Genomic DNA, 26,996 nt, shown 5'->3' on the forward strand with positions numbered 1-26,996 from the left:
AATTTCATCGAATAATAATGCCGAGGCTCTATCGTATCTACGACATAACAATTTGCTATAATAAATGAACAGAGCGAGATATTACACAAGAGCAAATAGCACACAGTTGAAAAATTTGTGTTAAATTTAACAAATATCACATGTCCCAAACGGTCCACAGAAATTTTTGTGTTAATTTAACACAATACGGATATGTTAAATGATGACACGAATATTATGTTAATATTTTAACATAAAATAAATGCAAACTTCAAGTAAACTTAAAATAAATTTTGTGTTAAATTAACATAATTTTAATGTAAAAATTAACTTAAAAAATTGTTAATTTTACATTTTATCATCCCCACTTATATTATAAAGTAAAATTAACATTTTTTTTCTGTAAATTTTAACAGATAAATCTTGTCACTAATAATATCGAACATATTTATTGTGTAAAATTAAAAGTAAATACACATTGTGTTATTTTTACACTTTTTTTCAGTTACTTTAATAATTTAACATTTGAGTTCAATTAACACAACAGCAATATGTTAATTTAACACAAAAATTTTAACGGGGACCGTTTTTAACAAGAAAACACAAATTTTCCAACTGTGCATACATTTTACCGATGATGATATTAATGGGCAAATCACATTATCGTTGTTAGTTTAAAGCCCGAATGGAATTATCATCCCTCAAAAGAGCATCGAACCGCGAAGATCTCTTGATGTACTTGCCACGAGCGACGATGCATCTGAGTGCATTATTAACATGGAAGCCGGAAGAGGTGGCCAACCTCCAGTCTCCACCCAGCTTTCAAGGTAATTAAATGGACTGTCGGGGAGGGAGACCGACGAACCGGCAATAAAAGCTTTAGCTCGGCGCGAAGAAGGCCACGTTGTATACTTATGTTAAGCTTGCACTACTTGCGTGTTTCCGTAACGACGGATTTAGGACGTAAAAAAGAGGGGTGGACTTCTGAATACGACCCACGCCCGATTGCTATGAATTTTTGTAGAAACATTGTAAATGATGTCAAATGAATGTCCTTAAGTGGATTTTCACCGATACAAACATTTAATGCTAAAAATATTAAAATAATGTTCTGTATAAATTATTGTCTATTTACGATTTACGAATTACGAAAGACAATATGGCTGATCATTTGTGTGAGTTTCTGTGGAGGCGAGATGTAAAAAAACATAAATTAGATCCATTTAAAAAATTAATTGAAGACATTAAAGATGTATATTCTGGCTAAAAAAAGAATAATATAAATTGTTTCTTGTTGACGTTTTCGTTCTGATATTCTATTTTTGTATTTCTTAGGATTCTTTATATACCATGTATATTGTATATCTTAGGACGCTTTATATATATTTGGTATTAAATGTGTTATGTTATTTGAATATATCTTTCTTGATTGTCTCTATTGGAATTCACTGTGTTTAGGCATATACTTTACAACGTGAAGCGAGGTCCACCCTGGTTACCGGCGGGGAGGGTGCGGGAGGGGGCCAAAGGCCCCCTTGCACCCCCCCCGTGTGTGTGTGTGTGTGTGTGTGTGTGTGTGTGTGTGTGTGTGTGTGTGTGTGTGTGTACCCATGTGAAAAGGCCCTATTCTATATAATTACCGACAATAATTTATATAGAAAGTTATTTTAATATTTTTAGCATTAAATGTTTGTATCGGTGAAAATCCGCTTAAGGACAATCATTTGACATCATTTACAGTGTTTCTACAAAAATTTATGGCAATCGGGCGTGGGTCGTATTCGGAAGTTTATCCAAAAAGAGCCCGAGAAGTCAAGCTTGCGCGGCGGTAGATAAAATAATAAATAAAATACTACTTTTTGTATATAATTCTAAAGAGATATAAGACTTATCTTTCTCTCTTGCAACAAAAAAAAATGCCGATGCTTTGCACAATTCGATCTCTTTTATATGATATATCATCGCGATAATTGCATTTATTCTTTGCGCCCTCTGATCTATCTTATGCGTGTGTGGGCGTTTTTTTTTTAAGCGAAGGTGAAACGATGGATCGATCTTTTCGTCGTACCTAATTTGCCTGACTTATGGCATAAGGCCACGCTAAGGCAGAGAGAGAGAAAGAGAGAGAAAGAATCAAGTTATACATATAATTCACACAATTTCACGATAGCGTATTTCTCACTGAAATAAGGTTGCAGAATTCTCAATTCTCTTGTTTCAAGATAAATACGACGCTATTTGAAAGTAATGAATATTATTTTACTCGCTTGTATTACATGTGTAAATCTTACAAAGCGCGTTGTTTAAAAGAAATGCCATCTTCAGCAATCTTTTACTACACGAATGAGATAAATGAATTGAAAAATTAATGATGTCCAGAGAGACAAAGAGCAGAGATTCAGACGTATACAGGGAACGAGAGAGAGAGAGAAAAAGAGAAAGACAGGGAGAGACAAAGATGGAAGCGCTGATGGAACCCATCGCTCTCTAGCAAATCTGATTACGTTACCCCGCGACCATAGTCATTTACTACTACTCTTTTAGGACCACAGATAGCGTCGACCATCCAGATAGTTTCGCACGTGTATGTGTATGTGTATGTGTGTGTGTGTGTGAACGTGTCACATGGCTCACCAGACTCCGATGAGCCGCGACCATCGCGAAAATCGAATAGGGGTTTGTCTCAGCCATTGATTTCCGCCCCGTTTTCAAGCCCGAGAGAAGGATTCGAGGAAAACGTATGGAAAGATGGAATTGCGAGTATTTACGCGAACCGGAAGTACCGCGGAATGAGGAAACGGATGGTTGACGAGGTTAAAAAAGCGATTGACTCAATCATCGCAGAAACATGCGTTGACGTACGCGTTATAAAAGGGAGCACCCCTTCGGAAATAGAAACGAACCCCTTACGAGGCCTCTATTATTAGGTCTCTCTATAAAAGATATTACGAACAGGGGATCCAAATAATATTCTCGACCATTTTCTTTATACTCGCGAATTTTTTTCCCTGTAATTAATTTTTCCGATTTATTCCGGAATTATAAAGGAGCTGATTAATCTTTTGTGTGTCTGCCATAATCGCTTAACATTTTAATTTATAAAGTAATATTTAATTAAAATAATATATAAGTTAAAATTATTAAATATTTAATAATACTTAATAATTTTAATTTATAAAATAATTTAAAAGGCTCTGATATATATAAATACGAAATCAGATATGAAAAGGACTAATAAGAGCCAGACGCAGATATTAGGCGCAACAAAATTGTCTTTTAATTCCTCTTTAATTATTTTGAACATTTTGATCCTTCCTTTGGACCATCCTTAGCATATCGATTAGTAAAAAAAATTCCCGAAACGTTGAAAATAATTAAAGAAGAATTACAAAACAATTTTGTTCTCTAATTCCTGGCTCTTATTAACCTTTTTCATACCTCTCGTATTTTAATTCGCGTCAATATTTTTCACCGTCGACGTACAAGAACGAATACGTTGATTTGATCTATTGATGTTAAATGTATAATATAAAAGTCGATACGAAGATTACATTTCGTGATGAATTTCAACGAGATAATGTCTGTCGTCGACAATCCCTCTCTTCGCTGAAATTAAATTTGTCACCTCAACATCGATCTCACATCTAAATTAACTATTGTGTTTTCCATTTTATCACGTTTAATAGTTAACCAATGTAATTAAATAATTACATGTAATTAAATAATACCGTAAATAAATTAAATAATTTATTTACGGTATCAACAATGCAAGCATAGTGCGCGGTGGATAAATATAATAATAATAATAATAACGTATTGTATATAATAAAGCGTACCCGGAAAATTTACCGGGTGGTATCTTTTTTTTGTTTAAATAATTAACGAAAAGTGAGAGACGGCAATATATCGAAGCGTTGGTTATCTTTTTCTCCTGGGACGAGAGGAAAATTCTTTCCCGGGATTAGTCTCGCAGTTATAACGGAGGGAGGTTCCTCAAGGGACTTCTTTTCCACGCGCTCTTCTCGACATTCGTCCATTCGGTTTGCGTACAAAAGGAAGGATGCGAAGCTAGCACAAGGGAGGAAAAAAAGAGGAGAAGCTCTCGGTACACGTTCTATTGTAAATCCCTGCTCTTCCTCGCGCGAGCTCTCTCTTCCCGTATATTCCAATCTAGCTATCCTTCTCTCGAACAATTTCTTTTCCTCCTTTGAGGCCCCTCTTATCTCCGGATAACGACGGAAGGAGGAAAACTCTCTCACGAGAGGGAGATGGGGGAGGAGAGGGTCGAGAATGCGCGGAAGTCTCAAAATTCCGCGCGATCCTAAGCCATATTAAATTCGCCTAACGGGTGACCCAGTAACCCGCAAGATCGTAGCCTCGTTAGTTAGTTTTCGCGGAGCGACGTATTTTTTTTTTTTTTTTTTTATATATATATATAAAATGACGAGCAGATCGATCGGTCTGACGTCGTATCGAGTTCGAACGACGCCTGCCGACACCTAAGATTGATTGATAAGCATACAAGTATATACAAGAGTTTAGAGTTTGCTGAGGTTGTTGACTTTATTTGAAACAAAACCCAATATTGCACGGTTCATTTTTATACTTGTGAAACAGCTTTGGCAAAAATAATTGCACTAACGTAATTAACATCTCTTGCAAATCGCGATTTTAAATGTATGGATAAATTTTATAAAATAAAATTTTTGAAATTTAATTTACGTATCTAATAAAATAAATATAAAATTAGTAATTATAATATATTAATAATATATATATATATACATATATATAAAATATTTAGAAAAAATATAATAATAAAAAATAGAAAAATATATAACACACATACATAATAATAAATATGTAAAATAAATATATAAAATATATAAAATATTTATATAAATAAATATAAATATAAAATAAATAGAAATACAAAATATAATAAATATAAAATATTTTTTTTGAAATAGAAATTTTCTGAAATATTAGTAAAATCTTCTCTCGGTGAAAATGTCAAGTAAAGCAATCGTCGTCTTCAACTTTTCAATTTTTATTTGTTCGTATCGTTGGTGATTAAAAATTTCGAATTGAAATTCTCTTAAGGTCTTCTTGAAATTATAACTCAGAATACTCCTACGTTTTGCTACACCTACATCTTGAAACTTTGTTAAAGTTTCGCTGAAAATATTTAGTCTTCAATCGCTTATAACTGCGAAACTATTGATTTTCCGAGATTTTCGCCACGAGAAAAAATATCCGCATATCAATGAATCTGCCATTAAATATACGCGAGATGGGCAAATAATATGCTAAAATTTATAACTTCTAAATATTCGACGAGGCGTTCGAGGCAATAATAATCCCCTCGAAAATATATATTTTTTTTGAAAACAGTCAGAGCCAATGATTAATAATCGATTATCGTTTTAATGAAGCTCTTCTATATGTAGATAGAATTAAACGAGGGATAAACGCAGATTCCGATAAACTTGATAAAAAAATAATTCGCCGATGCAGGATATTTGATTTGAGAAATCAAGCGCGTACTAGTCAAATATCCGGCAAATATTTAATCCGCATCCCTAGTTCCCTCGGGCATTTTCCGATGCATGCTGTATACTTCACGATAGACTCACTCTTCAATATTTTACTTTCTTTCCTCCGCCTCTCCTCGTCCCGATATGACGAGATTCGGCCTGTTGATGAAACGGAACATACTTATGATATGCTGGGCATGTGAAATATTTACATGACATGGAAAAAGGAAGAAAATACGTAGCAAATGCCTATTTCATCTCGGTCCTAATATATTACTAAATAATCTAATATCGCTTAATTATCCGATAATTTTAATGTATGAATTTTGTCAGCGCAAATTTTCTGCTACATGTATGTGTCATTACATATTAAGGCTCCTGGGTGCTCACCGCGGCCATATTGGATTGTGACGTCAGAGGCGAGAAAGCACACGCTGAAAATTCTTAGATGCCATTTTTTAATGAAAAGATATTTCAATTAAACAACACTTCAGATGGCTTTAGCACACTCTTAAAAAACCCCGAAAACTATCCTTTTCCCTTTATAATCAATCAACATCTGTAAAATGATCGAGATATCAGACTTTGACATGCGGAATGACTGCGCATGTGCAAAGACCAGACGGACTGGGGTTCATAATATTACATTTTACAGCTGTTGATTGATTATAAAGGGAAAAGGATAGTTTTCGGGGTTTTTTAAGAGTGTGCTAAAGCTATCTGAAGTGCTGTTTCATCGAAATATTTTTTTATTTCGAAATGGCATCTAAGAAACTTTAGCGTGTGTTTTCTCGCCTCTGACGTCACGATTTCGACATGGTCAGCAAGGAACCAGGAGCCTTAAAAAAGGGTCACATATTTTGAGATCAGGTAGTATTGATCAAAACAAGAAAAAAAAGTCTAATTAACATGGATCCTACAATTAATATCTCGAAGACTATCTTTCTATTTGAGCTCTTTATCCTTTTCTTGTTCGTTGTGTCATCTCTACAATGCAGTAAACAAAAGAGTATTTACTAGTTTTGCTATAGTAACACATTGGGTTAATAACAATGGGTTTGTGTATCATGTGAGATTACATTAAAAAGAGAGCAATAAAGTTTTATTAGAGTATAATCAGTGAACATATGTAATAAAAGCTTATTATTCCACACGGAAAATGGTAGACATGATTTTTTATTACTCTTTTCTGTACTCTTTTGTTTACTGCATTGTAAAGGTGACACGACCAACATTAAAAGGGCAAAAAGCTCAAATAGAAAGATAGCCTGTATCTTTAAAAATATTAATTATAGGACTCATGTTGATTAGGCTTTTCTTCTTGTTTCGATCAATACTATATTTGCTCTCAAAATATGTGACCCTTTTTTTTAACACTCTGTATAAATATTGTCGGACACATTACGAGGATGCAGGAAACGCCAGATAGGAGTAAATTAGAAACCGTGGGTGCGGCACATTGTGTTCTTTGCAGCACGATTGAATTTACTAGTGTCTCATAAATATGGACCAGACAACAACGCGGAGAAAGTTCAAAGCTTATCGGAATCTACCGCTTAAAAGCGAATCTATAGAAGTACAGAAGCGGCATTAGCGACTACTATACATCGCATCGGCGATTGGATTTTATGTATTATAGCATTAATCAGCTTATTGTCTTAGTTTATTATACGCGCCGGGTGTGTATATATTATTATTTATTGAGCGCGCGAGCTAACCGACGATTGAAAATGAATTTCCACGAGATACCTGATTACAAAATCCGATTCGTTCCATTCTTTCAACGGAAGATCGACAAGCCGCCGAGAGATCATTAATCCAATTTATGTGCGTCACGAGGTAAAAACTTTCAAGGTAACAGACGGTTTCTACGCCAAATGATTTACACGTGCGAATTATTCATGACAACTCGCCAAGTTCGATTCTACTTTACTTTACGAATTATCGGTAATAATGAAAAGTATACGATATATACCGGTGTCCCATTTTAAAGGACCACTCAAATATCTCATTGTCAGAAACACTTAAATCGAAAAATGTTTCCTACAAAAGTTGTAGGGTTTCGAGGGGGACATAACATAGTAATATTCATATGACCTTGGGCGGCGTCTCCAAGGTCAAATGAAGGTGAGAATGAATTTTGAAAAAAAGAAAAAATATTAGGAAAATAAAATAATGCTTCAGATAAAAGTTGTTCAAATTAATTAGTAGAAAAAGATGTTATAATAACAAATATGGGTTTCCATTTAAAAAATTCATTCTCACCTTCACTTGACCTTGGAGGCACCGCCCAAGGTCATATGAATATTACTATGTTATGTCCCCCTCGAAACCCTACAACTTTTGTAGGAAACATTTTTCGATTTAACGCAGTGTTTCTGAGATATTTGAGTGGGTCCTTTAAAATAGGACACCCGGTACACTTTTGTACAAGAATTTTAGCTCTAGTTGACTCTCTTAACAAATACATACTTGGAATATATTTAATGTCTATGTAAATAAAATAAATCGGGATATTTATTGAACTGTTCTATATTCTTTGTAGAGTCATCGCGCACACTTTTGAGTAAATATAACCTTTCCATTTTTCGAGAACCGAAAACATTCTGGAAAAATATTTAATCTAAAATTTATTTTTTGTAGCAATTATTTTTTTATAATACCGAGGTAAGAATTTTTTAATTTAAAAATTGCACCTTGCCGAAAGAATTGTGCGAAAAAGCTGATGTACAACAATGCATTGGTATTTAATTTTTGTTCTTGATTTATATTCACTTTAACAAGCTTCAATTAATATTTAGATGAAATATTCTGTATATTAATTAATATAAAATAAAATATTGCATAAAAATAAAGAAAATAAAAAAATTATATAAAAATAAATAAAATATATATAATAATTTGTATCTCGCAAAATGTCTAAAACACAAGGCATCAAATCCGAGAGATTTCAAAAATCTCAGCTACCTTGACATAGTAACATAAATGTAAGAGACATGTAATGGTTTAGGCTCGTGGCTGACCCACTTTCTCTGGTTATTACCGTTGAATCTTGGCTCAAGAGCAACAATAACACTTTCATATACGCATTGTATATGCATGTTCAACAATATTAATAGATACACGATATTGAAACAGTAGGGAAGATGTAAACCAAGATGTTACATCGAAAGATATTTGATATTTTCATTGCGCAGTCAAAGAAGAGCATCGATCTTTAGATGCTAAACTAAAGATTAATTCACCCGCGAGGTATCTTCCAGATCTTTTTTGGCCTTTGTTTCGTAAGAAGGGCGAAGGAGAGACTGCAACTATATTGTGTTTGAGTAGATGTACTTGTGCCCCTTTGCCTTCTCCCGAATCTCGAGCTAGAATCTTACGCGCTGCGCTAATTGCCACCATTGTTTCCGCTAAAGAGAAAGAGTAGCGAAGGAACAAAGGTAAAAGTGCTTTTGCAAGGGCCACACCGCACTCCTCTGACTTATATAATCCAGTACTTGATGCTTTTCCTCTGTCAAATTCGTGGTCGATCGATTCCACCCACGTACATACATTCAAATCAACCATGCTTTTGGAAGAAATATTTTATTCCTCAAATAAAATCTTCCACTGTATATTATTCGAATATTTTTCCGTACATTATTTTACAGTCGTATGTGCCATATACATACATATGTAGCGTCAATTTACAGCGAATATTTCTTGCATTTGAAATTGCATCAAATAATAATAATCAAAGATAAACATGTTTCGATCGTTACTGCATTTCATTTTCATTTTAATTTTACTTTTGAATATTAAGCTTCAAAGTTTATTTGATTTGTTTATTTGATGTGCAATTTTAACTTTTGTAACTTTCAACTGTTTTAAATGTGTAAAGTTTTACCCTTAATAATACAAGTACACATAAATTAAGTGTATAAACTGGAAGTCATTTAAAGCCGTAAGGCATGGATTTAAAAATTTAAAAAAAATAAACAAATAATGAAGATTCTCTTTTGACGAATTCATCTATACATATGTTTCAGGCTCCGCTGTCTTGTAAGATTTATCGGATTTAGCATTCGCAAAAATGGGCTGGGCTCTCACCGGTCTCGGAGTGGCTTTGCTCATCGTCATCGCTGCCGGCGCTACACTTGTCCTTTGCAGAAGGTAATCATAATATCCAAGAGAGATCTAAATGAAATAAAATAAAACACAATATCACGCGCGACACACAACATTCAATTTCCAGAATAAAAATTTTTGTCCGATCAAAGGCCATTTGTAGTTGATTTTTAAGAATTTCTTTGGGGATTGTGCTTAAACAAATAAATAAAAAATAGTAGAAAAATAAAAATAAAAAAATAATAAAAATAATAAGGAATTTGCTTATTTAAACGCGTTTGTTTTATGCGCTCACGTATATATACACTAGGGTGGTCGTTAAATGGAAGATCATGTTGGATGGTCATAAATCAGCTCCAAATGTAGAAAAAATAATTCTCTAATTTTTTCAGATTTTTATTTTCAGCTCTGAGTCTCCCTGTTTGCACGTGGATTTTTTCCATTTAAAAAAATACCAATTTAAGTAATTTTTAGATTAAAAATAGAATCAACAAACCTGATTTAAATAAGTTTCGCTGCCGTGAGGTATAGCATGAAATTGTATACGGGGTATTTCACTCGAGTTGTGTGTTATGTTATATTCTTATATCAATTCATTTATTTATTCATTTATATGTTATTTAAATATTATTTATATGATATTTTTTAATAATTTGAAAAAAATACTAATTTACTTCAGTTCTAGATGGAGTCAACTGCAAAAGTAGTGAACAAAATTATTCAATTTTTCATAAAAGATAGTCAAAAATCGTATATGGGCTATTCCACACGAGTCGTGGGTGTTTTTAATTCAGTTAATTATTTTTTATCCATTTTTCAAGCAATATAACGACGTATCTTATATTTTTTTAAATCTTCCTTGAACTTTAAATCGTCGTTATTTTCGATTATATAGGAAAAAGATGTGTAGGGAATTCCATTCCAGTGCTCAATGATTAAGCGCAAATTTTCGATAATTTTTTTTTTTTTTTAGAAAAAAATTGATAACAGAAAAAAAAAATTGATAACAGAAGCAGCTGCAGAACTGTGTTAAGATATTAAGCTCTCATGTGAAATACCTAAAACAAAAGCCCAATGTATCATCAGGACTACCAATACAAGAAAATAAGCTGTATTAAAAAAGAATACAAAAAAAAATTATATCTTCAACAAAAAAAATCAATGGAAAATAATAAATTAATCGATATATTGATTACTCCGTAAAATAATAATTTAAATTTTTTCACTCGATTTGTGTGTAGTATAACACACACAACTCGAGTGAAATACCTCATATACGATGTTTTACTATTTTCACGGCAATGAAACGTATTTCATAAAATGTCGCTATTTTAGACTAGAACTAACTTAAATAAATATTTTTTAAATGAAAAAGAAAATTACGTGCCAACAGGGAGACTCAGGACTCAAAATAAAAATCTGAAAAAATTAGAGATTTTTTTGTTCACATTTAAAGCCGATTTACGACTATCCAACATTAAAATTCTGAAAAAACCCATATAACGACCACCCTAATATACACAGAGAGAATTTTATCCTAGAATTTATTCTGAAAATCAGGGTAATCGTGGGATAATATGGTATGAAAAGAATTTTATGAGAATTTTTATGAGAATCTGATTAATATTTATTTATCAAATATTATTTTATTATTATAAAAATAATAAAATAATAAAATAATAAAAATAATATCTAGTACAATAAAATATAAAATGTTTAATTTTACTATGCAGTTTAGTAAAATTACTCAAACATGTTTTATATTTTAACGTGTAGATATTATTATGTTTATTGTGATAAATATTAATCAGAGAAATTCTCATAAAATTCTTTCCATACCATATTGTCCCACGATTACCATGATTTTCAGGATAAATTTTAAGAGAAAATTCTCTCAGTGTACGATCGAGAAATGAAAAACTTATATACAGCCTTTAGTCTTCGGTCGTCTTTGGATAATTCTTTCCTTTCTTCTTTTAACCGGTGCCGCAAGAATATAATAATGCAATCTAGAAATTGTTAAACGCATTAATGCGTGCAACAGGTGAAGCCATCATTCACAACGGATAATTATTACACCAGCAATTTGGTGCATTTCTGTCAGAGAGATCACAAGTTTGAACCATTCTTTTCCGGGATAATAAATCGAAACCTGTCTCGCTCGACAGTATTAATATTACGAGGAGAATAATTAGGTAACTGTTAGTTCATATAATTGTTTCGCGAATGGAGACATAATTAGATTATTATTGCATTGTGAAATGATATAATAGACGCGAAATTGGGAAATGTGTAAAGCAATTTTCCAAAAATAATAATTCGCTCGACTAACATACGAGTCTTGAGAGAATTTACGTTTAAAATACTATTGTTACATGCTAAAAAAATTATTCTGAGCAACAACAAATATAAACAAAAAACGCAGAAAAATTATATTTGCTTATTAAAATAATTATTAAAATAATTGCTTTATATAACGCTCTTTAAAATTTGAAAATTATGTAGAAAATTCGAAAAATATTTCAGTTTAATTATCAAATCATCGTTAATAGGAGCAAAGAGCGAAATAATTTAATTACCGTATAATTTGCGCAAAATGTAACATGCAAACGAATGCATTCGCGTTGAAAATTGATACTTAAAGAACCAATATTATAATTTTATTATCGAATTATTTTAATAAATCTAATTAAATATTATAAATTTGATGTCTATAAAACGAGTCGAGCGATCAGTCAACTTGGGCTATCGCATTCCGCCCTTTGTTCTAATACGCTATATCCGATATTTCCGAGTTACTATCTTGAACAAGCCTATTATCTTGTGGCACACCGGCATAATTAGCTTCTATATTTGCGTCAATCCCGCAGATATTGCATCGGATGGCAATTTGGAACGAGGAATGTCTGGAGCGTCTGCGAGGAGTGGAGGCAGAGGCTTTCTTGGCTTTGGGCACCTCGGGAGGAAAAGGTAAATTTGTATTCTCGGAAAACGTAAGTTAATCCTGGTTACATTGTAGCTTCCGTCAGAAAACTTCTATTGTTCTTTGTGCATAGCTTACGCATAGTTATGTCATCAAAAAGATATTGATTTACATAATCGCTTTTTTTTCTATATTCAAATAAAATTGATAAAATCGATGGAATTTTTTATCACAAGATTTTAAAATATTTTTTTGTATAATCTGACAGTATTATATTATTTATTAATTATATGTATAAATGATATTAATTTTAATAATTAAAAAAAATAATTATTAATTATGATTTATTAATAATTTTTAAATATTAATTATTAATTATATATATATATATATAAGCTATACTTGTACGATAATTTTCTCAATATTTTAAACCGATTTTGATTAAATGCGAACTTTCTTCATTCAGAAACTTTAGAAAATTTTCTTCAGTAGACTCGCTCTATCATATCGATCACTTTGCATCGCCATTTCTCACGATGACACTATTTCCAGGTGGGATTGGTGAAGGCTCAGCATCCAACCGCCCAGACAATACCAGGCCTATATCGCCAAACTGGGAATACCTCTCAACATCTCCTGCATAGCGATAGCGACCTCCGGCTAGACGCGCAAGGCGCTTTTACTAGGTATGCGACCGATTCGATAATTAAATCTCCGTACAATTTTATGATATTCGTGTGTGTGTGTGTATATATATATACACCCACGAATGTTCACGATTGAAAACGCGTAAGCGCGAGAAGAGGAAAAAGAAAAAGTTTAGCATGACTTATGAGATCTTAAACAAGGAGACCTTTAAACAAGTTCCCGGAAGAAAAAGTTTCTTTTTTTTTCGATTAAAATTAGTTTGAAATATATTTCTCTGCAGTGTTGACGCTGATATTACGATAAAAAGGATTTATTTATATTAGAAAGTATTATACGAGAAGCTCCATGACAAAGTGTTTTGTGCAAGAGCGTCACAAAGCACAATTAAATTAATTGCACTCGTACCTTCAAAGAAATTAATTAAATCCAGTTGGAATATTCTATATATCACTCATGTTATTGCAAACTGAAAAAGCTATACGACAGCGTAAATAAATTATTTTGCGCGGAAAAAACCTCAAATACTTTATAGCTTTCTTTATCAAATTATTAATTAAATCCTCGATCGTACGTATGTGCTTCTCAATCAAATTGATTAAGTTAAATAAAAAAAATCTATATTCTATCTTAAAAAATCTCTCTTTCACACACACACACACACATATTTTTTTTAAAATTTTTTATATAAATTTTCAGATTATAAAGAGCATTATATAAATATAAATTATTTAAAAAATTATTTTAATAAATAAGTAATTTCTCTGCATCTTCTTATTTATATTTATTGTTGCACAGAATATTATATATAATATATATATAAAATGCAAAGAAAGAGATTTATCGGAAATATATATATAGATATATTAAATATTTTAAAGTTTTCAATTTTTTAAATTTAATGATTTAGTTTTATACTTTATAAAAAAATATATATATATAAATACAAAAGGAGATTTATCAGAAATATATATATATATAAATTTTTGATAAAATATAAAACTAAATCAGATTGAGTCTAAAAAGCCGAGAACTCTGAAATATTTTATGTATTCACTCACATGCCTCATTACGCGTATAGAATTATATTATACCACTCATACTGTTATACAGATTTGAGGCTGTCGACAGGGATTTACATCCACCCCTCGGCGGCAGCACGATACCGCCACAACCGCTACGACCAGCTCCTCAACCACGACCGACCGCTCGTCCGAGGCCGTCGCCACTTCAGACGCCGAGCACCGTCGACTACCTGAAGATGCACGAGGCCGGTCCAGGTCCTCTGACACCGCCTCCGTCGTTGCAGAGAGGACCGATACGATCGAGACCCCCCGGTCCGTCCGTGTTTCTCTTTCAGAGCGAGCCGCCGAAGAATCACGGCCCCTTTCCACCGTTGATCGAACATTCCGCCTTCCTGTTCGACGATGCAAACACGATAGTAGAAAACATTCAAATGACGCCTTATACCGATCAGAACCACGTGGATTCCAGATCCATCAGGTACCGTATGCAATAAAAATTATGAAATCTCTTTTTATTTAAAAATTGGAGACCACAAATGTGTGCTGAAGCTATAGAGCTGCTTTTATTTGATCTCTGATCACTTACTACTTACTTTATAGACAATTCGACCCTCCTTCCAAAGACCCGGCGCGACTTAGGTACGGGATGAGTCATCCCCTGGACAGTCACCTGGATAGCGAGGATGTCAATCGGAATTACGGTGGCTACGAAATCGTCCAGAGGAATCATGTCGCGCGATCGTACGTGAGGAACGACTCCAGAGGGTTACCGAACAGCTTCGGTGCGACAAATTCGTCGAACGCGACCAGTCAGATGATCATGGAATCGATATACGGGCCACAGACCGTCTCCAAGATGCTTCAGAACAGCGACGAGCTGAACGGTGATCACAATCGAAAGAACGGCGACGTGCAGAACATCGAGATGACTCCATTCAAGAGCTCCGTTTCCAGCCATCAGGAGGATGTCGATTCGTACATCTTTCATGGCTCTCTGTCCAAGTCGCAGGATCTCCAACGTGTCTCCCAGTACATTCAGAGTCTACCCGACTTTCCCGTCTACGAGCCCGTGAACGAACTCCAAGCATACCCGAGTCGGGAGTCGATACTGTTCGCGAACGCGATTCAGGGATCGATCGAAGACGAGACGAAGATCACGAGCGAATCGGCCTCGAGTCCGATACCCCCGCCACCCGCGCCACCAGATCCACCGGAAGAAATCCCTAAGAAGAGTAGCCCGACCACCGGCGAGAAAATCTTTAGCGCGCTCAGATCCGTCACCACGCAGAGTTACATAGATGCCTCGGAGTTTTATAAGTGAGTTATTATTAAATATTATTATTATTATTATTATTAATATTATTATAATATTATTATATTAATATTCTATTATTATTATTATTATTATTATTATTGAATATTATTATTTATACATATATATAATATTAAATATTAAATTTATTGGCTAGTTTTGGTCGATTAATTTAACTACCCTGTTGTTTAAATATTTAAATTAATATATATATATATATATACCTATATAATCAATTAATGATATAATAAATCTGCAATTTTGACTTTTATGATGATGAGGAACTAATTTTATTTTGGAAAAAGAAATAAATTGTAAAATTATTAAAATTTTTAAATTAATTAGAATTTAAAAGAAATATCGAAAAAAAGAGAGGAAAGCATTTAATTTCGGCTACTACCGATTCTTATAACATTCATTCTTACCTCTAACAGACCTTTTTATTATTGAATTGTAACACTTTTTCTACAGTTCGGTGCTTTCCTCGGCGCAACAAATACAGCGGCTCACTTTTCCATCGTTCGTAAACGAAAATACCGAAGATAATTTACAGGACGCTGAATACTTGCAAGATATGCAAGATATTTATGCGGAAACCGATCCGGATGTGACCGGTCTGGATGGTTCGAAACGGAGTTCCGATCTTTATAGTCCTGAACTGAATCTGGAAGCTCACAGAACGGCGCAAGAAGTACCAATTTATTCCTTCTATTTTATATATAATATCAACAATAATTTATATTCATCTTTATTCTTATTTTCAATCTGTGATATTTTTCTTGCCTGCAGGTATACAATAGTCTACAAGATCCACCGTCGTCTCCTTTATTGGTTAAAGACAACAATCACGAGTCTTATACTTATTTATCAGATCCAAGTTTTACCCGAACGTCGGAGGTACATGTTCTTTTTTATTTCTTCGTAATATGATTGAAGAAAGATATATACAGATTATAAGAAATATATTTAATATAAGAGATATTCAGATATTTATTCATTATATATTCATCATGATGAATTATATATTCATCATCAATTTATTAAAAATCTATATTCTAGGACATTTTCAACAGCCTCGAACAACGACGTAAAAGTATGGAAAGACTGAACGGCATTCACGAATATGTAGAATTCGATGCCGATCCATCGAGGTAAGAATTGGACATTGTAGAAAAAAATTACGCAATGTTCCTCTAGATTGTCTCCTCTTCATTATCTTGTTAAGGCTGTAAAAGCAAATACGTTGCCCATAAAATGTATTATCTTTAGGAGAAGAAACAGCCAAGAACTCTACGCCGCCCTAGAGGAGGTGCAATTGAAGAGACGACTTTCGCAAAGTCTGGAGGAGTCGTATCTAGGTTATGGGATCAACGATTTTACCAGATTGGGAAATCGTCGAAGTTCGCTCGGTCCCGAGCCGGAACCGCCGCCTGACGAATCTACCTTGAAGAGAGCGATCAGTTGCGAGAGCGTATGTTCCGACACCAGCATTAATCTGAACGATCTCGAAGCGCCCATTGTAGGCCACATCTGCGTCGGACTCGAGCACGAGAGATGGGGCGGTCGCGGAAGTGATTGCGAGGGCGATTTGGTCATCAGCGTCCTGGAGGCCAGAGATCTCGTCGCCGCCGACGATTCTCCGGCGCAAGATACTTTTGTTAGGTGGATATCTTTCTCCCTCTTTCTCTTTGCTCTTCAATATAATACTGTTATTCTCAGAAACTAGAATATCGTATTAATTTTTGTACAGTAATATCTTATATTGTAAATTTAATTATAAGTAATTCTTTTAGAAAAAATATTGCTATTTTCTCAAAACTAATTAATTAATTAACTTTCGAGCACAAGTATTCAAAATAATTTTTTTCGTAGGGTGTGTCTTTTACCCGATAGGCAGACCCACGTACAAACAAGGATTTATAGGAGATGTCCATCGCCCAGTTATCAGGAGAAATTCCTATTTCCCCTTGATGGCGGTCCGGCAGGCAAGACACTTCTCGTTGAGGTGCTTGTTTCGCTATTGATTTTTGTTACGTTATTTCTATTTGATGCAAGTTAAATATCATAAGGAACGAAAATAGATAAATTTGTCTTTCTATTTTTGTTATTCTCCAAATATTGATTTGAAATTAATAGTTTGGATTGAGTTAGCGGTGCGTGAATTGAAATAGATTTTTCTTTCCATTATTTAGGTGTTTTCCGATGAATCTAGCATCGGCGGCGGCGCGTCGTTAATTGGTGAAGCCAGTTTGAAGCTCGGATCTGTGACGAGGCCACCAGCTACGACGTGGCTACCGCTCAGTGGGCCTGCCTTACCTACTCCGCATCTAGGAGAGCTGATGTTCTCTCTCAGTTACTTGCCAACGGCAGAGAGGCTCACTCTCGTAGTAGTTAAAGCCCGCAACTTGCGCGGCACGAATTCAACTCCGGGTGATTTTTTCGTTAAGGTGATTAAACTCATAATGCTCTTCTATATATATGTTTCAATAAATAATTTGAGAAAAATGTATTAACCATATATTTTCCTTCACTAAGGTATATCTACTTCAACAAGGGAAAAAAATGCATAAAAAGAAGACATCCGTTAAAAAGGGGGAGAAGAGTCCAATCTTCAACGAAGCGATAATATTTAGCATGCCAGCGCACGCTTTACAGGTTTTGAATTAATTTCCACTTCGAAATATATATAATTATATATATACAATAATAATATATCTTATATATAATAATATATATAATATTATTATAATAATATAATAATAATATTATAATATACATATTATTATATATATATTACAATGAAAACCATAATTTAGCAATATGATACATGTATTTATAAGTGCGAATCGTTATCGTTAAATCGAATTTTAATCAATATTTCGAATCAATCAAATTTCGCTTAAAAGAGACATGGATTTCCCTATCAAATCCTTCCAAATATCTTTTTTTATAAATCTCGATGTCTATTACATGTAGAGATATTTCTATTAAATATACACCTTGTTTCAGACTATACAGCTGAGATTGACGGTGGCGGAATTGAACGGCGATCAAGGTACGAATTCAAAGGCGTACTCTGTCGGCCACATCATCATAGGATCTACCTCGACGGGAAAAGCGCTGGGGCATTGGAGACAAATGTTAGCGGCCTTGCGGCGTCCGGTCGCCATGTGGCATCCTCTCAGGAAGTAGAAGCGGAGTCGTCGCATTTCGCGGGACGAGAGCGAAAGAAAAGCAGAGTTTTAAAAGTATCACTTTTCATGTACCATCTCGTATAAAATTTTGTGTCACGCCCGCGTTCTTTGATGTATTTATGCGTGTCCGGAAGAGATATACGCGCGCGCACTCTTATATAATCTAAACGTAAAAATAAGATACAATCAACCTCTCACGCAGTGTTGCGTGTCATAAGCATCCTATCTATCTAGTATGTTAACGATCGTTTGGACCACTGTATGTGGCGATATCGTTTGACAAAGAAATTTACAATCAATACGGAATCTCTCTACTGCACACGAGAGCGAGAGCTAATTATCTTAATTAAAAGAAAGATATTAATTATCTTAATTGTCCAGTTTGTCCCAAAATCAACTCGTCGTCAAGCGCAAATTTTGCGTTTACGTCGTTATCCGGGAAATCGTGCAAATCTCAATCACTTAAATAACAAAATTAAATCTTTCTTTTAAAAGGATAGATAGAAGGAATAGATGGAGGAATTTTTGACGCGGTTGACTGAATGCGAATACTTCTAGTAATGTGTTCCGTTACATATCTCTCTCTTAAAGCAATTAACTCTTTGAAGCAATTACTTTTTGGATTTTATGAATCTCTCTTTTAGGAGATATTTTAATTGCGAAAGTTCCTCTCTTTTAGGAATCAAACTATGAAGGTTCCAACGTCACGCGACTTGAAAATCAATCACACAATTGTTAGTGAATCATTCAACTTTTCCCCTTCATCATTCTCACAATTCATTTATCACTATCATGAAAATGTTGGCCTTTTATTTTTCTGGAGTGATAGACAAATTTTGAGTTCTCGACATTATACATAATATTGCTTTGCTTGCGTCATACTTATAATTGAATAATTATCATTCGTAAAACAATAAATACTGCGCGGTTATCACCGTAAATAAAAACGGTAAGAATGTATTTTTTCACATATGTGCGCTAATTCTAATCGCACGATCGATTACGATCCACTCCACGACAAGATAATTCGCGAAAAATCAAAGCCCAATTGTAATATTCGATGGTGTCGGAACTATGTTGAGAGACTGACAGCTCTTGCAATAGAGATGACGATTTTGCATTCGTGAAAAATAAGATATACACGATTTATATATAATCGCCATAGCTCCCTATATAAATGTTACGTATTGATTTTTGGGCTATTATATGTCTCGCTTTTTAGAGAGAAGAATTAAGGGTCACAATTTTTGACTATCATTAGAATTTAACTAGATTAGACATAAGAGAGAAGAATATCATAAAATTAGTATATAAGGGAGAAACTGTAGATCTCTCTCTCTTTCCTGTAATTATCACGAAAAGTCGCTGTGTGTGATGGTGACCCATATAGTGCGTGCCTGTTCCTTCGCGATTATAGTTTAAAAATTTGTTAAACGTTCCCTAAGTTTATTATAACAAATAACAGTAAAAATTGCATTTTTTACATTTTTCTCGCCAGGATTCAACGATAAAAAAATAAATGTCATTTTGTTTTATAAAAGTAGACTGGAATTATAAAAAAGAAATTGATAAGAATTATTAATTTTCAGGGTTGATCTAACTTGAGAATCTTATGTGGAAGCTATTTCTTTCTGTTTTAATTCTTCTAACGGAATTAAGTTTTTAAAATAGAAATTATATTTATATATAGCGCGGTGAAGTATTTCTTCCAATTTCATTTTGAACAATTATCTCGACTGTCAGAAATACGAAATATTAGTATTCACAGATTAGGAAGAAATAAAAGGGGGTAAATTTATTAAATAATTTTTTAAATAATTCCATAATTTTGAAGATTAGAAATTTAATTTCGATTTCTGTCTTTTAATACTGTGTTGTTTATAAAGCGCGATCGAAATCATCAGTTCCGACACCCTCGATCGATCCCGTGACATTCACTACTAAAAAGACAAAAAAATGGAAACAAAAACGATCGTTGAACGACTCGCACGAATTAGACAGCCTTTTGGACCTCAACGCCTATTCTATAACTTTTGTACCTCTTCATATATATACATATATGATGGAACTCGCAAGCTTAGTCTCTGTACACGCGCGCATACGTGTACATATATATTATAATATATATATATATATATATACATAAAAAGAAAAAAAGAAGATACATTATTATGAGCAAAATTTTACAATCTATACTATACACTCTTCTCGTCTCATAAAAATTCACTATTCCACTTTGCACTTATTAACTTATGCAGATTTTTCTATCGCCAATTACTATAATGGGACTAATATCACTCACTTCTCATTAATCTTCATAAATCTAATTGTAAGACACATCCCCTTTTTGCGAACGATACTCTTATCTCTCTTCTGATATATCATATAAGCGATGATCCGTGAGAATAAATTTACATAGACGAAATCGATGTAGAGAATGTGTATTTTATGAGAAGCATAAATGTCTCCAATAACGATGGTAAAGATCATATCGTTGTAAAATGAACGTTAGATAATTATTCAGACATTCAATTTTAAATTTCAATTTTTTTATAGGTTTCTTATGCGACATTCTTAGCTATATATTAATATTTTATCTCTCTATAGTTTCAATCTATTAATTTATCTCTTTTCAAATTTTTGCTAAAATCGCTAAAATTTGCAAAAATTAAAATTTTCTTTGTTACAATTTAAGTTTAAAATTGCAATTTTATTTTCTTTTAGATAGTTTAATCGAAACAACTTTTTTTCGAATTTAATTTTAATTTAAAGAGCTGTGCATGTGTGCGTATGAGCGTATGTGTGTATATTTAATAATGAAGCATTGTACATAAGCGAGCATACGCATAATCTGTATGCATGGGCGTATATTTACATATATGCGCATCCATACATATATACATATACATATTAGTCATGATAAGCAGATTAGCGTTTAACACTGTTGTATATCAGCACAAAACTGAACTTTTATTCTTAATACCTATGAGCGATTCATGTCTATGCGCATATTAAAAGCGTCTACTATTACATGTCTACGCGTTTGTTCGTCTACACGTGGACGTCGTATACGCGGTGTCGCGGAAAACGGTTGCGAAGAGAGCTCTATCTTCTCCACCAAAGCTCCTCAACGAAAGCGCGTTGGATGTTCTCGTAACTCAATTTCCTCGCTACGCGATAAAGTTATATACGCGAAGTAATACAAGAGAATGCTCTCTCGAGTTATTGCTACTGATATTACGCACCGCGTTCTCGGGATTCCCGTGTATACGTTAAATCTGATATGATATAAAATATACCATATGTGCAGGACGAGTTCAGGGGGAAAGAAATGAGAGTTGTTTAATAGTTTGCATCTCGTTTGTCAGAATTTAATTTTCTCAGAGGCTAGTTATAGTATGGTAAAAGATAGAAAAGTGATAAAAGTAGAACGAAAGACGGTGGAAAGGCGATTACAGCATAGAAAAAGAGAAGATAAGAGAACATGAAAGAAGAAATTCAAAGAATGTTATACAAAGGAAAAGAGAGATTTCCAGAGAAAATGAGAAAAAGAAAGAGAGAGAGAGAGAGAGAGAGAGAGAGAGAACCGAATGATAATGACAATAATAGTGTAGAGTGATTCGTACCACAAACAGCGCGTATCAATAACTATAGCTTATCTTTTAATAGAATCGATTTAAAAAATTAGGTTTTAAATTTTCAAGAAGCGCACGTTGGAAACCATATGTTATTACTAGCAATATGTTAATAAATAAAAATGATACAGCAATACTATACATGCGCGTCGATATACATATTTCAAATGTATTTCGATATTATTAATAATTTTACAATGTTAATAATTTGTGGGACGAATCACGAAAAACACATATAGCAGTTGCATGAGTGTACGCGAGAGAGAGAGAGAGAGAGAGAGAGAGAGAGAGAGAGAGAGAGAGAGAGAGAGAGAGAGAAAAGAAAGAGAGAGAGAGAGAGAGAGAGAGTTCACATACAAAATACTATATAAAATTTAAATTATTTTATATTTTTGTTACGCCTCTCTGTGATATAATAAGGGCACATTCACACCCCATCCTGTATATGTATATGTGCGTTATAGTCTTCGTATCTCGTTGATTAAAGATGAGACCTTTTAAAGAATGAACCTTGCCAAGCCTTCCCTATTGCATTTTAAAATGCACTCGAACGTACCTCGAACATTTATTATTAGGTCATTAGGAATTGGTGGAAAAATCAATTATCGCACGCGCAAATTAATCCTAATATTTATTGCGCGAGGTCGATATTGATATTTATAAAAATAAATGAATAAAATGCGCGTGCGCAAATTTTTATTTTATTTTCGTAGAGTATTTAATATAACGTACAAATAATTACGGAGTGATTGTTATATCTTGTCCCAAGTATATATAAATTTTTCGTAATTGGATATAAAAAGTAGTCGGACTTTTTGATGTTTAAATTAATGTTTTTGTAAAGTAGCTGGTTTTGAACAGGTACGTTCGAGCTTGTGTTCGTCAAAGGTATAATATATATATATATGTATTGTTATACGACATCTTGTACTATACTATATTAATTGTACAACGCATAACACATGTTTAATACAGGGTGCATCTGAAATAGTGGATCAGAATTTGCCGATATATTCTTGGATCATCTTTAGAAAGAATTTCTCGATGTGTGATTAAAGTATTAAAATAACACACTAATATTTCTTAATTATTAAAAGAATTAAAATTAAAGATCGAAATTAACTAAAATAAATAAATAAATTGTTTTCTTCAGATTAAATCAGTAAAGAGAATAAATAACAAAATGTCTTTACATTACATAATTTCAAATAGCATATTTTATGTGTGTGAGAGAATCTTAATTTAAGTCTTAAATTACTGAAGTATTTAATAGTGAAAATTGAAAAGTAAAAAAGATGCAGGATTTTTTAAGGATATTTGGGTCGATTCTAAATTTGTCAAAGAATATAATAGCAAACGTATTGGATCGCTATTTTAGAAAATAATCTCTATCCTGTATATGCATACATAACATAGATGCAGAAAGTCATGTACTATTAATTATACACGATCATTGTTAATCATGGTTGCGGTTCTATTTACACAGTTCGTTTAATGAATAAATCTAAAAAAATATATTTCAATTAAAATGCACCATGCTTTGCGCTTCATTGCCTCATCTTACACTTATTTTGTTCAAATAAGTCTAGAATACATATTTATTTTCATTTATAATCATTATCTGTGTGTATATATGTCATCTTAATTAATTTTTTTCTTTAATCAGCATTTAATATTATCTCAAGCGTTGATTGTGTCAAGAGAGATTATGTTAATATATAGATATAAAATTTATTTTATTGCCTCTTCCATTAACACACACATATACATACAACTTCATTATTATTTAAAATAAGATAACTTTCAAATTTTTTTTTTTTTTTTTAAATTCTTATGTAACATATATGCAAAGAAATAATTATCTTGAAAAATTCAAATTATTCAAGAAATATATCACTTATTGTTATATATAAGGAACAAGACAATTGTATACTTATAATTAGAAAAATAATTATTTTCGTGTATTTTACAAAATTGATTTAGCTATACGTCGAGCATAAAAAGCTCAAGAAATATATAAAATCTTGAAGCGTTGATATTTTACACGATGGCCAACGATTACGATAAAAAGAATCGATCGTATGCTTACATGACAAAAAAAAATGATAAAAATTACTCACTAGGTATCTCTTCTAAAAATCGATTCGGATAGAATCTCAAAGCCTCTATCGAATCGTCCCTGCACGCTTTGCCGTGCTTTTCTGTGACTAGCAATCGCTCCTGCGCCAACAATACCGATATACCCTCCGATTGTGCGAGATCTTCGGCAGTCATAGATTCCTTTTCCTTCAACTGAAAATTTTATGCGAAAGGTATAGTGGATGGAGGAAAAAATTTACATTTTATTACAGGGTGTCTATTTAAATTTTGTAAAAAAATTCTCTGAGAATTCCCTGATAAAAAATAAAAATATAAAACAAAAAATAATTTATTATAAACGTTTCAGGGAATACTAATTTATTTAAATTAATTAATTTATAATTTATTTAATTATTTATTAAATAAATAAGCAGTACTAATTTATTTAAATATGTATTAAAAATTTGAACAATTTTCTATGAAATTTATAATTTATATAAAATTTTGATACTAAAAATAGATTGTCAATAAAAAAAATCACAAAATTTTAATAAAAACTTAAATATTGTCAAGATAGACATACGTTTCTTAAGTGCTAAATAAAAATAAGATTAACAAAAGGGTAATTTTTTATAAAAAATTCTGAATCCGAAATCAAATTCCATGAGAATTCCCTGGTTTTTCAAGGTTGAACAAAGTTCCCTAAGAATACCAGGTTTTCAAGGTAGTTCCGGGAATATACAGCCTGTATTAGCGTTTGCATAATATTTACCAATTCCGTTATACGATCCACGACAGCGTTATCGTCGTGAGAACGAATTTGGAGAACCATAACGCCGCTATCAAAGCTCCTCAATACAATCGGTAAACCTAAGGGCGCCAACTGTCTACTGGCGTGTAATAAATCCTCGGGAGACAAAAGTTCCAAACCTCTTGCTCTATTTACACGGCAATAAACGTCTGTGAGTGTCATCATGCCACCTACTTCCTGAAATCAGTTATAACATTTCCTATCGCATCTTACATGTATATTTCCCAAATATGTAAATTGCAAACCTTTATCGGTTCTTCCAAGATGTACGCAAGTTGCTTTGCCAATTGTTTAAAGTACTCGTTACTGCTCCTGTACGCGTCTCTTGTTACCGGATCATCGATACCCAAGCTCATTAGATAAGCCTTAAATCTGACAGTTTCGTCTTCCGTTATGTCACCCTGCCTCTCCTGCAATGATCCTGCATTATGAACCTCAACCTGTCCAATCTTACGAAGCAATCATTGAAAATCACCCGTATTTTAGCAGAAATCGTCTTTGAGATGGCCACCATATCTTTAGCCATATCCATCAGTTTTGTGAGATCTTGAAACGCCAACGATATACTCTGGTCAGTTTCTTTCTGCTTCTCTTGCAAACTTCTCTCAATACCAATGATACCCGTTCGCGTTTTTATCTGCGGTAGCAGTTTCGAATTTCCTCGATTCTCATGCGCATTGTTAATCGTTAGTCCTGCGGCAGGAGCCAACTCCCATGTTTGTTTCCTAACAGTATCGGACAATTGCGTTATAAAATTTGAGTCTAAACCTTCCTTAAACGATAGTTTGACATAATTGTGCAGACTATTATCCGCCGGACCAGGCATTTTATCTAAACAGATATAAATAAAGATTGTGTTAGTCTAATTCATAACTCAATCATTTGACTCGTGTAACTTTTCAAGTCTCACCAGCGACAGGCTCGGAGAGATGCAATACGATCTTTTTACTACGTCCGAAAGAAAACGGTCCAGGATTCTCTTCCTCGAAGAAGACGATGTATCGAAGCGACAGCGATAAGCAGGTATTACCTCGTGGTATATCGCCAGGTCTACCCCAGAGTATTCTGTGACTAGTCAGGATTAGTTCACCACCTTCAAAGTTTGTCTGTGAAAAGTTGTTCTGATATTAATATCTATATATTATTAATATATCTATATATAATCTATATAATAATATATAATCTATATAATATAATCTAATATAATCTATATAATATAATCTAAATAATAATATATAATATATATCTATATATATATAATATATATCTATATATAGATATTAATATCTATATACTTATGGCTTTAAAAAAACGCACACTTGTGCGTCTTTGGGGATCGATATCAGTCAATTCAAGTAATACATCCTGGACATAAATTTACCTTTATATCACCGTCATAGAGACGTATAGCAATGTCGCGTCTCACATAAATCTCACTCGGCATAAGCCGAGAATCGGCGTACTCGAACCTATTCATCACCTCGTCAAGCCTTATCACACCTTATCACCAACTGTCAAAACGAAGGCTCATGCTCGCCAGCTCGCCTCCCTCGTGCGATCAGCTGAAACCTTTGATCAGTTTGAAATATCTTTAAAGATGGGCTCGAACTTCAGCCACCGAGTCCACCGAGTGAATCCGACATCTGACGCGACGACCGTAAACATACATATGTATGACAGATGCGCGTTGACATGACCGATTATCGGTCCGCGGATCGCGTCATTTGTTGCTTCCAAGCGACTGATCCG

The 26,996-nt window shown here is 33.3% G+C and overlaps 2 protein-coding genes across 2 annotated transcripts in view; one reads left to right on the top strand and one right to left on the bottom strand.

Annotated features, from left to right (window-relative positions):
• The window catches only part of LOC145941118 (uncharacterized), a 47,607-nt gene extending 24,946 nt beyond the window's left edge, over nucleotides 1-22,661 (top strand). The window contains exons 2-14 of the mRNA XM_083047002.1: nucleotides 9,545-9,668; nucleotides 12,494-12,593; nucleotides 13,099-13,232; nucleotides 14,305-14,694; nucleotides 14,817-15,533; nucleotides 16,000-16,219; nucleotides 16,318-16,425; nucleotides 16,588-16,679; nucleotides 16,798-17,190; nucleotides 17,401-17,533; nucleotides 17,721-17,975; nucleotides 18,064-18,183; nucleotides 18,538-22,661. Coding sequence (XP_082903128.1) covers nucleotides 9,589-9,668; nucleotides 12,494-12,593; nucleotides 13,099-13,232; nucleotides 14,305-14,694; nucleotides 14,817-15,533; nucleotides 16,000-16,219; nucleotides 16,318-16,425; nucleotides 16,588-16,679; nucleotides 16,798-17,190; nucleotides 17,401-17,533; nucleotides 17,721-17,975; nucleotides 18,064-18,183; nucleotides 18,538-18,720 — 2,925 coding nt within the window. The 5' untranslated portion in view covers nucleotides 9,545-9,588 and the 3' untranslated portion in view covers nucleotides 18,721-22,661. The remainder of the gene's footprint in view (nucleotides 1-9,544; nucleotides 9,669-12,493; nucleotides 12,594-13,098; nucleotides 13,233-14,304; nucleotides 14,695-14,816; nucleotides 15,534-15,999; nucleotides 16,220-16,317; nucleotides 16,426-16,587; nucleotides 16,680-16,797; nucleotides 17,191-17,400; nucleotides 17,534-17,720; nucleotides 17,976-18,063; nucleotides 18,184-18,537) is intronic.
• Nucleotides 22,662-24,076: 1,415 nt separating this feature from the next.
• Nucleotides 24,077-26,984, bottom strand: Vps36 (vacuolar protein sorting 36). The gene is made up of 6 exons (XM_083047139.1): nucleotides 26,629-26,984; nucleotides 26,158-26,353; nucleotides 25,723-26,078; nucleotides 25,493-25,657; nucleotides 25,209-25,424; nucleotides 24,077-24,649 (listed from the first exon to the last, which is right to left on the bottom strand). The coding sequence occupies exons 1-6, from the start codon at nucleotides 26,722-26,724 to the stop codon at nucleotides 24,470-24,472; spliced, it is 1,209 nt and encodes a 402-aa protein (XP_082903265.1). The 5' UTR covers nucleotides 26,725-26,984; the 3' UTR covers nucleotides 24,077-24,469.
• Nucleotides 26,985-26,996: the final 12 nt, after the last annotated feature.

Source organism: Prenolepis imparis, unplaced genomic scaffold, assembly GCF_030444845.1.
Source record: "Prenolepis imparis isolate NDT839.2.m4 unplaced genomic scaffold, iyPreImpa1.0 SCAF_1, whole genome shotgun sequence".
Lineage (NCBI taxonomy): Eukaryota > Metazoa > Arthropoda > Insecta > Hymenoptera > Formicidae > Prenolepis > Prenolepis imparis.